The sequence below is a fragment of the Cynocephalus volans genome, chromosome 4 (genome assembly GCF_027409185.1).
Source record: "Cynocephalus volans isolate mCynVol1 chromosome 4, mCynVol1.pri, whole genome shotgun sequence".
NCBI classification, from domain to species: domain Eukaryota; kingdom Metazoa; phylum Chordata; class Mammalia; order Dermoptera; family Cynocephalidae; genus Cynocephalus; species Cynocephalus volans.
Window position 1 is genome coordinate 145,797,483 of NC_084463.1, and position 12,161 is coordinate 145,809,643.

Consider the following 12,161-nt stretch of genomic DNA (forward strand, 5'->3'; position numbering starts at 1 on the left):
TTTTAAAGAAAGCATTGGTTTTTAACTTTAAGATAGATTGCTAATTAACTTTAGGGCAACTAGATGCTGCACATGATGCTGGACTTGGATGGCCAACTGTTCTAGCATTCTCAGGCTGAGGCGTTTCCCCCCTCCCTTTCACCTATGTGCTCCCTACCTCCATGGTCTGTGCTTGGTGCATTGCCTTAATAGCAGTCTGTGCCATGGCTCTTGTTGTAAAAGTCACAAACGCACAACCTGGTAAGAGAAGAGTCAATAATTCATTCATTTGTTTGCTTATTTATCTGACAGACATTTACTGTGCATCTACTACATGCCAACTACCACGCTAACATTACAGGTATAGTCCCTGTCTTCAGGGGTTCACAAGCTGATGGAGACAGATGTGTTACAGCAGGTGTTTAAGTTCTATAATGAAAAACCAGGGAATCAGAGACAGGAAAGAAAGCGCATGAAAGAGAAAGGAGGAATCATATCCTCTAGTTCCTCTTGAAAATAAAATGGGAAAAGGAATTGCTTCCACTTTGGCATCAAGAACCTCTCCAAGCATGAAGAGAAAATTTAATACATGACACTGAAGTGCAAAATGTAGACTCCTTAGAGGGGTTGGGAGAATACAAAAGGGATCTATTGGTAGGAGGCATCGTGATGGGACCAAGATGTACAGCAGGTAGCATCAAGTCCAACCTCTTCATCGTGATAGGGTCATGCTGGCTGGGATCACCGGTTTCCACTGGTCCAAATAAAAAGAGACTACAATTTTAAGATAAGTATTTTTAGAAGCTAAAAATGTACCCACCTCGGCTGAGGCCATCAGGTCCCCGCAATATCCGGCACTCTTCAATCTGTCCAAATGAAGAGAACATGACTCGGATGTCATTTTCAGTGCACTTCTTGGAAATCATACCAATAAACAGCTTCCTGTCTTCCACTGCTAAGAGAGTAAAACACAAAAGGCTTGAACATTGTTATTAAAGAGGCAGTGTAGCACAAATCTGCGAGCCAGACCCCGTGTTTGAATCCTGGCTCTGTGCCTTCAAATCACATTTCATGGATTCTAACACACTCATTTTTTCCATAATTTTACATCTCCTCTGTAACCAACGGTATCTTACAATTATAATTAAAAGCTTTAAAAAAAAAAAAAAAAATCTTTGTTTTTGGTGGCTGGCCAGTAAGTGGATCTGAACCCTGACCTTGGTGTTACCAGCACCATGCTCTCCCAAGTGAGCTAACCGGCCAGCCCGTAATTGAAAGCATTTAGATGAAATATGGTAACTTTGTGATCTTGTGAAAGTTATTTAACCAATCTGTGTTTGTTTCCACATCTGATTAATAGAGATAACCATGTTTACCTCAAAGTATTAAGTGAAAAGTGCTTAGCCTAGTACTTAGTTTGCTCTTACTAGCAATACTACTAAAGAAGGAAGAGGTTTTCACAAACTTACTTGGTATGACAAGAGGAAGAAAACACACCTTTCACTGAGCATAACTGTCTTCAGAAAAGGGAAGTATTTTCATGAGGACTAAGTTCTTCTTCCTAACTTGTTGATTTTCTCCCTCACTCCTGTCCATAAGAAATTATATTGACCAAGGACATTCCAATTCATTCTAAAATGTTGTTATGTTTCCCTGTCAACTTTATTCTTCTCATTTATTTATCATACTTATTTTAAAGAAAAAACAATTTAGATGGCAGATTACTTAGAGCCCAATTCAATGCAGATATCATCAGAGAGCAAACAAACTAGGAAGAAACCTCAGAAGGGGAGGACTTTATGCGCTTGCGTACCATTGTTCTTCTCGCTGTCAGCAGGCTTCATCTGTATAGGATGATGCATCTAAAAAGGAAAACACCTGAGTATCATCATTGTGCACACTGATGGCATTCAGAAATACAAATGAAGACTCTAAGAGAAATACCAAAACTAGAGTCTAAGACTTCTCTCTGAACTCATGTCTGCCTCATGATCTTTCCCCACAGCATATAGGAATAGATAGAATGTCAGCCAAAAAGTCAAAATACCCAAGACTCTTGGCTGAGAAAGAACTACTTTCAGCCTATCTTCCTTGAAATGCTCCCTTTATGTCCTCCTTTACGTCAATCTCTGCGGCAGTTACCTTATCCTCAAAATGGTTTTCAGAGTGTGCCTGCTATGTGTATTAGTAGGAGCTTTCTTACCCCTGGGAGGACCTTCATGTTGTGAAGAGCATTCTGCGCTTCTAATGCAGCTTTACGGGTGTAAAATGTAACAAAACAGCACCCTGCAATAAACAAGATTTTGCAAAATCAAACCAGTCCTTTGAAAACAGACAATTCCTAGAGCACTCGCTCCTGCATTGACATGTTAGAACTTAAAATAGAAGGATGGGTTTATTAAAATTGGCGTGAGTGAGTGAGTGAGTGAGTGAGAGAGTGAGTTTGAGAGAGAGAGAGAGGAACAGGAAAAAAAGAAACTATTTTCTATGTATTTGCCTTATTGTTTTAGTCTCCTCCCAGTTACATTAATAGTCTTCTTTAGCTGCTCCTATAACTTCTCTGGAATAGATGACTTCCGTGACAAAGGTCATGTGCCATTCCATTCAATCAACTCTACTTAGAGCAGCAATTAGTGGGCTGGGCAAGAAGACTCACCCACAAACAAGACAGACAGGGCCTGAGCTCTTGCAGCTTATGGTCTACCAGGAACTCTTTCTTTCCATGCTCTCTCAGAATAAACCACTTGCTACATCGTAGCCAGTTTCTACCATATGCCTCAAACATAATTATCATTTATTAAATTATAAAATGACTTAAGAGCAAGAACCTCTTAACATCTTTTTTTGGACTCTTGGTTCTCATCAAATATAATTAAGCTTCTAACAGCATATGGTGCTGCCTGAGATCTACAGATTTCATGCTTTGTATCTTTATTGGGGATAGGAGAAGAAAAGTATGTTTTGTAAATCTTGTTCTGATGCTCCCATATTCCTGTGAGAAACAATATAGATTTCTTTCAAAATCGTGCTACAGTTAGGATTTTATTTTATTTTATTTTATTTATTTATTATTTTTTTAAAAAGATGACCGGTAAGGGGATCTCAACCCTTGGCTTGGTGTTGTCAGCACCACGCTCAGCCAGTGAGCAAACCGGCCATCCCTATATAGGTTCCGAACCCGTGGCCTTGGTGTTATCAGCACCGCACTCTACCGAGTGAGCCACGGGCCGGCCCTACAGTTAGGATTTTAAATGGCTGAATGTTATACTGACAGTCATCTCCAGAAACAATACTTTATATTTTTGGTTACTATGCCACAAAGAGAAAATAATTCCTCTGCTTCTAGAGCCTCTGCTATTAAAATAGTTTCAAACATGACAACCATGCTTGTTCACATTTTCACTGCAGAACAGCTTTCACAGAAAATTACTCTGAAATTGGTCATTTGGAAAACAAGAGCATGTCTATGTGTACACAGGGCAAAGCTAATGCTTATCTACCGTTAGTTCTGAGAAACTTCCACTCTGCTGGGTATTTCTGGAAGCAGCTCAGCCTTTCTTCTGTTCATTTTGTAGTCTATGGCAAACGAGTTGCCTAAACAAGTCCTTCCTAGTTGATAAACCACACTGCAAGGTGTCTGTAACACTAATAAGAGATCCATGTGTATGTGGACAGTCTTTCTCTTTCAGCTTACCCTAGCCAAAATACTAAAGAAAACCTTATGTAGTTGGGTTACTTTAACTTCATTTTTGTCACTCCATTCCCAAGATCAAGTAAGACACTCACATGGTTCTGTCTCCTGAGTCTAGAGCTCTCACAAAGGACTGCCCAACACCAATTTACAAAGTATCCTTCTGATGTCACCTTAACTTTATTTTTAAGCCATTAAATGTGTTTAGAATGGAAGATATAGCTACTATAAAAGGACAGACATTTTCCCCCTATATGCAAGGGCATTCTGGCAATGAGAGACAGACTGGATATGACAGAAATTGCATATAAAAACCCAATTCTTTGTACCCTGTCAAAAAACCAAAGCCCTCACCTTTGCTCTGAGGAGGGTTTTGGCTCCTATCCCTTAGGACGTTGATTTCATAGACAGCACCATACTGTTCAAAGAGTTCCCTCAAGTCCTTCTCAGACCAGGTCCTTGGAACCTGGCCCACAAACATCTTGATAGCATCAAGATCCGGTTGGTCTGGGTGGTCCAGGGTGCCGTTCATTTTCTTTGAGCTGTACGAGATAGAGCAAAACTTCTATTATATATTCATGTTGCTTCCCAGAGGGAGTTTTCTTTAAAGATCGTAACTACTTTCTGGAAAAGTAGGAAAAAAAATTCTACTTCTTTCATTACTTCCATTCAATTTACTAGAGTTTCCTGGTCCTCCTTCACCATGGCCACCCATACCATTAGATGCCAAACTAAATGTTCTGATTAGGACATCCCAGGTTTTTAACTAAGGAACTGACAATGTCACTCATTCCTTGTCTAGCACGAGAATTCTCAAAGGAATTTAAAGGGTAAAGCTCCCAAAGCAAGATCAAGTTTTAATAATTTTTAAGCATGGTTAACAAAACAGAAACACTTTTTTAAAAGTCCATAAAATAACAAAGGACTACTGATTACAGGTAGATTCAGGACTCTTCAATGTATACAAAAACAGTGAAGTTTCCTTTCAAGAGAGAACAGAAGTACTTGACTAGATCTAAACTAAGAACTGACTAGAATGTTGGTTTTTGAATGTGGCTGCCTCATGCATAGTCCTAGTGATTTTGAGTTAGGTCCACAGATCAAAACAAAGCTTTACCTCTTAAATTTCCACAAGTAATTGTGATACACAAATCAACAATGTTGCCATCATTCTTTTTGTTGTTGTTGTTCCTACGTTATCCAATTTACTTCTATTTCTCCAAGACTTTACCAGTTAGATTCCCTTACCCACTGCAACCACCCACAAATTCCCCCAGTTCTATCACAGAATACTTGTAATGCTCCCATTTTAATACCTTCATTCCTACCCCTGCCATTGCCAAGAGCCTCGGGGGATTCTTACACTATATAAGTGTTCCCATTCAGAACATACCATCTATTTCAGTCCTTCTATCACTGTTTCCAAATAATAAGTGCAGAAACCTTTCCTGTTAGTATTTGCTGCTTAATCCAGAAATCATATAATCATACTCAAATTTTCCAAGTTCTAGTTTCCAATCCTAAATAAAATGCTAGCTTTCTTTAAAGGAAAAACAATTGTTTTTCCATCTGCTATCTTCTGAATAATGTTTGAAGATCCCTAAGAATGCGAAACCTGTGAATATAGTTCAACCTCTTACCTCTTTTTTGGCGGCTGGCCAGTACAGGATCTGAACCCATTACCTTGGTGTTATAAGGCTGTGCCCTAACCAACTTGAACTAACCGCACAGCCTTAACCTCATTATCTTTCAATTCATAAATCCCTTATAACTAAACACGCACAGGGGGTCTTCTCACGTCACCTTTGCTGAATTTAGCACTAGGTCAAACAGCATACTTTTGTCCCTATATCTGTGAAGACTCCCCCGTTCTTCCAGCTACATCTTAGGACTCAACCAGTACTACATTTCCGCCCGTTATAGTATTATTATTTTTTTTTTTTTTAGCATAATCTGGCTGTATCCACCTCTCCTAGCTAGACTGACAGCTTCCTGAAGGCAGCCACTGTTTCATTTCCTATTCATTCTTGTAGTCACATCTGGTATAGTGCCTCGTTCAAAGTAAGCAATCAAATGTGGGATGGGAGGACTTTCTTGTTAGTAGTCTCAACAATTCCCCTCATTTAAGCAATTAACCCTGATGAAATGAGTGCTGTGTACAAAGAGGGCTCTCAAATTTAAGAGCAGCTATTATCTCCTCTGACTATTTGATTGCCACAGGATCAATCTACCCCCCCAACCCCTTTTTTCAAAGTGTTTTGGAATGCACTGTTTTATCAGTTTTCCTTTAATCTGTTAATCTACAACCATGTGTGTCAGGTCACTGCAAAAATAAAATGTTAACTGCTTTTAGAAGCTTAATCCTAACATTCCAACAGAAACCAGGCTATCCCGATGAAAATACCTATGACTAGTGAAACAATAGATGTCACTCTCTGCAACCTGCCTCCAACAACCTTAATTACCAGTTTTATTAGCATTTTATTAAAATGCTGCTAGTCTTCTATCATATTTCTATTCTAGGGAGGGTTATTAACACAGAACTCCAGTGGTGCTGAGAATATGTTTTAACGATAAGGAGGCTGACAAAGCTATTTCTGGAAAAAGGCAGGGGTTTATTAATTTGTATTATGTTGGAGGCAACTGCTCCCAGCTTGTCCCTTCCTTCTGTGTTTGTGTGCCATTTCTAAACTTTTCACATCATTGTTCAATGCAAAAGCATAAACAGTCAATACGCAGATTATGGTTTATCCCCAAGTTCAGTGAAGACTCACAATTCTAGACAAATGTTGTCCTTTTCTCTTCTTTTATCCTCCAAATCCTTCTCTAGTTCTTCAAGTCTACCTATTCCATGAGCCACCCTTAACCTCCCCCACTTTGTATACCAAATCAATAGCCAGAATAATCCCCTGGAGCAGAGCTATTCAAAATGTGGCCTAAGGACCGAAATCTTCAAACCTAACCTTTTAGAAATTTTCAAACAGAAAGTGAACTGAGCAATTTTATATCTGTTCAACCTAATAATAATAAATAGAAAACATAAGCTCAAGGGCCGGCCCATGGCTCACTTGGGAGAGTGTGGTGCTGATAACACCAAGGCCTTGGGTTCTGATCCCTATATAGGGATGGCCAGTTCGTTCACTTGGGAGAGTGTGGTGCTGACAACACCAAGTCAAGGGTTAAGATCCCCTTATCAGTCATCTTAAAAAAAAAAAGAAAGAAAAAGAAAAGAAAGAAACAAATGAAGGTAGCAATATCAGCTAGAGATACAAAAGAGAGAGAAGCAGCTACATGTATACCTATGTACACATAATAAGCAATCACAAACTTTCTCAACTGCTCCTATGTCCAAAGAGATGAGCAACAATGAATGCTCTTCCATCCTCCCTCTTCCACACGTACTTCCAGTGTGCATGTTGTCCTTAAGGTTCAAAGTAATCACTGCATAAAAAAGCCACCTGAGGACAGGACTCCCAGTGTGATAGGCCAAGGATCCTACATCATCCATTTACTCTATATATCACTAAATACATTCTCAAATATATGCCTTACTTCCCAAACTGATGGGAGAGCTCTCAGGATCAGTGATCACAAATTATGTGTATTTTTATATTTATAATAAATTACACTTATTACATAAACCTACATAAATTATATATACTTGTCATTTTTCTATATAAATACATATTTACTATATATATTTATTGAAGAACCAATGAATTCAGCAACCCCGCCTAGAAAAGCATCTATAATGTTCCCATCATTCCTAAGAGGCAAGGCTACAGAAATTATAATCTTCTGTGGCAGTAGTGCCAGCCCTGACTTGGGATGCAACAGTGAGGGAAGAAAGGAGATGAGTTGTTGGCAAGTGTTTTAGGGGAAAGGCATGGCTCCAACTCACCTCTTTTTATGTGTCTGCTTCTGTCAGCAGAAGCAACAATGAGAGTAACTACCCAAAGAGGCAAATCATTAAGAATAAACAACTATGAAAAATCAGGACTAGAGGCTAACTTGTCTACCCTGATTCCTGCTTTGGGAAAATAGAACAGAGACCCAAATGTTTTTGTTTTTTTCTCTTTTCCTCTTTTCTTTTAGAGACCCAACTGGGAAGACAGACATGGGAGAGGACAAAAAAGAGCTTTATTTTCAAAACATACATTTGTTCAAAATTCTTAAACTTTCTCTTCTCTTTCCATCTTTCGCCCTCTCAAAACTCCCCAAACCCAGGCCCATATCAGATGTAGCACAGATGTTCTAGTCCACTTTTTTCCCATCCCCTGGCCTCAGCTGACTAGACCAAGAAGTGGGTCTTAACCCAATGGCATGCTGATTCACTGGCTGGCCAGAAATTTAAGACCCCTGGCCTATGCTTAAAACAGAAAGATAGGCCTGGCCAGTCAAGTTCCTCTACATCTGCACTGAGCAATATAATAGCCACTAGTCACATGTGGCTATTTAAATTTAATTTTAAGAACTAAGTTCTTCAGTTCCACAAGTCATGGGTGGCTAATGGCCAGTGCATCAAACAATGAAGATATAAAACATGTTTGTCATCAAAGAAAGTTCTATTGGACAATACTGCTCCACAAAAGCTGAAAATGGTTAACAGAAACAGGCAGTTAGTAGTGAAGTCAGAAATGGAAAAGCTGCAACTCAAGATAGCATGAATTAAGTGGATAAAATGAAAGGGCTGTGGCAAGAGATAACTGTCATGCTACAACATAGATGAACCTTGAAAACATTATGCTAAGTGAAAAAAGCCAGCCACATAAGGCCACATATTGTATGATTCCATGAAATGTCCAGAACAGGCAAATCTACAGACACAGAAAGTAGATTAGTGGTTGTCTAAGAATGGAGATTGGGAGAAAGGGGGAGGAGGGAGAGGAAGGGGAGAGAATGGTTACTAATGGATACAGGGTTTCTTTTTTTGGTGATGACTATATTCTGGAATTAGACAGTGGTGGTGTTTACACAACTTTGTGAATATACTAAAAATCAATTAATTGTATATTTTAAAAGGGTAAATTTCATGGTATGTGAATTATATCTCAATGGGGGAGGGGGGGTGTGGATCAGCAGACAGGCTAGAAGTACAGTGGCCAAGCCATGCTGCAACCAAAGTTATAAGGCAAGTAGAGAAGAGGAGGCATATGCAAAGTGAGCAGAATATGTATCTGGGGCCAGAAAAATGGGAGTTTCCAGGCCTTCCAGCTGTGGAGCTTCCGATTACATTATAGTCCAGTCTACATGTAACCTTATAAGAAAACCCTTTCATATATGCTAGCTCGAGTGGGTATCTTTTCCTTGCAGCCAAACAGGCTGGCTTCACACCTGCTCATAAATTACTTATGAAACTTTTTGTTATTCAATTTTCACTCTCTCCCCTTCTCATTACCTGTTGACTTCCTTTTGTTCACTATATAAATGAAAAATTTCAGATACTTACCAATCCCTCCACCTCCCCAGCAGGAATAAATACTTGTTGCATTCCAAACTCCAGCCACCACCCACCCTTACCAGGTCCCTCTGGCTCACATACTGGGCTGTGGAAAAACTAGAACAGAAGTGCATCAGAATAAAAAGGGCCCAGAAACACTTGCCTGAGTTACTTACCAGCTGTTCTCTAGTGAGAACCAGACAGAATATGTTTATGCTGTAAGGAAGTAATTTTCATTTAGATAAAGGGAGATCTTTCTGTCATGTGGGGTGTCAGGTACTAGAAAAAGCTATCAATAAAGGTTATAAAGTCACCATCCAACAACAGAACAGCTAACAATCTGCTTTTGAAGGTTTTTAGCCTTTTCACCTAAGATATGGAGATAATGTCTGGAGACCGTATCTCTGCAATAATCTTTAATTACAAAAAACTCTCAAAAGAGTGTATCACTCATTTCAACTGTATTTCCCAAGCTCTTACTGTGGAGTCAGATACTACACACTAGAGGGTTCAATAAAAGACTGAGCAATACTTGCCCTGGAGCCAGTGACACTGAATAAGCAGGACACATACAATACTGCATAAATCCTTTAACAAATGTATAAAAGTTCTGTGAAAGAAGTGGCTAATATGGTTTTACTTTATTTGAAGGAGGGGGAGATGTGTGCAGGGATTTAAGTTGAATGGACTTGGCAACTGGAAAAAGTGCTATATGGCACGGAAGAACAAAAGCCGAAGAGATGGCAAGGACTGAGAAGAGAAGAGTGAGAGAGATAGGGAGAAACAGGACTTTATAAAGTTGGAAGTAGGACATAAAAACAGATAAAAAGAGAAAATATTAGAAAATTGAGAATAACAAGGTAGATTGAAGAGACCCAGTGAAGGGCTTTCCATGTTATACTGATAGGCTTAGACTTTAAAACTTGGACTTTTCCCAAGACTGTAAAACAAGAGAGTGATAAGATTTGTCTTTTAAAAGATAACTAGATTCTTACATCTTAATTTTTAATAATGCTGTGCAATATATAAAGTGATGTTATTATGAAGGGAGGAATATGATAAAAACATGGTATTAAATGTGTGTGCATGCATGCACTGGACTTTGCCATTTAGCTTTTTGTAATAATTATCTAAAAATCGTGTGTAAAAATCCAAAAAATAAAATAAAAGATACCTAGCAATAATCTAGAGGATGAAATAAAGTGGGGAACCATGGAAATCAGGAGGCCCTTTCATAAACCGGCTCATAAGATTAGGGCCCAGTCGCAAGCAATGCTGAGAATTTTGGGGGGTGGGGGGTGGGGTGGCTGGCCTCTGAACCTGTGACCTTGGTGTTATAAGGGTAAGCTCTAACCACCTGGCCAGCTAATGCTGAGAAATTCTGAATCAGGATCCACTAGGACTTGGGGTTCACGTGAACTCCAAGGAGATGAGGAAAAGGTTACCAATAATTCTTGGGTTCTAGTGCAATTGTGGGGTTGTTTTTTGTGGGGAAGCCTCCAGATGAAGGTGTCCAATAAGCAGTTTTTAGAATAAAGTCATAGAGCTCAGAAGACACTGGGGTATAGATATAGAGATGTGAGAATCAGTGAAGCATATCAGTGCCCCCTTAAGCAATGGGAGAACTAAAAGAAAAAGGCCTGTGACACATCCCTCAGAGAACACCCAATTCTAGGATGCAAGCAAAGTAAGAGGAATCAATAGAAGCTTAAGAGTGATCAAAGTTGAATCAAGGACACCAACTGCAAGTAAAAATAGGAACTAGGGCCCATGTCCCCTGGCCCTTCCAGAGCTCTCCCACCACTTCTCTGTTATAAAAAAAAAAAAAAAAAGTTTGAAATAAGATATATCACTAGATCACATTCCCAGGTAAAATCACTCCAGTGAGAAAACCACTGATGGCAAGCCTCCTGCTAAAACAGAAGGAAACAAAGGGCTGAGAATCCAAGAAAGGGGTGGCAAATACCCACCATTCTCAAGAACTTTCTTCTTCCCAGCTGCTTACTGTTTTCATGTTTGTGTTTTGCTGTATGGTGACTACAGGAGTGGACCTAAGGACTTGGAACAACGGGAGGAACTGATGGCTCATTGACACCTGAGACAGTCTGATCAAGTGAGCAAAAATAAAAAGAGGATATCACTAAACTTGTATTTTGGACACCAGTTGTCCTCAGGCAAGTCAGTTATAGGCTCTCTCAATTGGTTTCTCATCAGTAAAACAGGGGAAATAGTCTAAGCCCAGTTAGCCTTACAAAGCCTTGGTGAAGATGGATGACTAAAACATATGCACTTGGAAAAAATGATTATGACAGTCTACTCCCTGATTAACTTGGGATGACCTGCATTAAGTCTGTCAGTTCTCAAACTTTAGTGTGCATGAACACTACACCGGATACTTGTTAAAATATAATCTTCAAGGACCAGCCTATGGCTCACTTGGGAGTGTGGTGCTGATAACACCAAGGCCAAGGGTTCAGATCCCTATATAGGGACGGCCAGTTTGCTCACATGGGAGAGTGTGGTGCTGACAACACCAAGTTAAGGGTTAAGATTCCCTTACTGGTCTATCAAAAAAAAAAAAAAAAATTATATACATACATACATACATATATATATATATATACATAGAGAGAGAGAGAGAGAGAGAGTGTGTGTGAGTGTGTGTGTGTGTGTGTGTGTGTGTTTGAGTCTTGGGTCCTACTGTAGGATAAGAATATCTGGATTTTTAGGGGCCGGCTCGAGAGAGTGTGGTGCTGATAACACCAAGGCCATGGGTTCAGATCCCTATATAGGGATGGCTGGTTAGTTCACTGGGTGAGCATGGTGCTGACAACACCAAGTCAAGGGTTAAGATCCCCTTACCAGTCATCTTAAAAAAAAAAAGAATATCTGGATTTTTAAGTTCCAGGTGATTTTCATGCAGTGGTCCATGGTCCAGACCTGAATTAGTCCAATTGATGAGATAACAGTCTGAGAAAAATGCTGTGTCAATGGGTTGAACACTAGGCAGTGGCAAAGCACAGAAAGAAGTGTAACAATGAAAGATAATTT

At 39.5% G+C, this 12,161-nt stretch overlaps 1 protein-coding gene across 17 annotated transcripts in view; it reads right to left on the reverse strand.

Annotated features, from left to right (window-relative positions):
* Positions 1 to 12,161, reverse strand: part of CELF1 (CUGBP Elav-like family member 1) — a 65,008-nt gene that overhangs the window by 12,803 nt on the left and 40,044 nt on the right. For 13 of the 17 annotated variants that reach the window (XM_063092959.1, XM_063092948.1, XM_063092947.1 and 10 more), the window contains 5 exons: positions 4,025 to 4,212; positions 2,183 to 2,265; positions 1,793 to 1,841; positions 800 to 934; positions 158 to 237 (listed from right to left, as the gene is read on the reverse strand). In XM_063092959.1, coding sequence (XP_062949029.1) covers positions 158 to 237; positions 800 to 934; positions 1,793 to 1,841; positions 2,183 to 2,265; positions 4,025 to 4,202 — 525 coding nt within the window. In that variant the 5' untranslated portion in view covers positions 4,203 to 4,212. The remainder of the gene's footprint in view (positions 1 to 157; positions 238 to 799; positions 935 to 1,792; positions 1,842 to 2,182; positions 2,266 to 4,024; positions 4,213 to 12,161) is intronic. The other 4 variants (XM_063092958.1, XM_063092957.1, XM_063092953.1 and 1 more) reach the window with 1 other exon arrangement.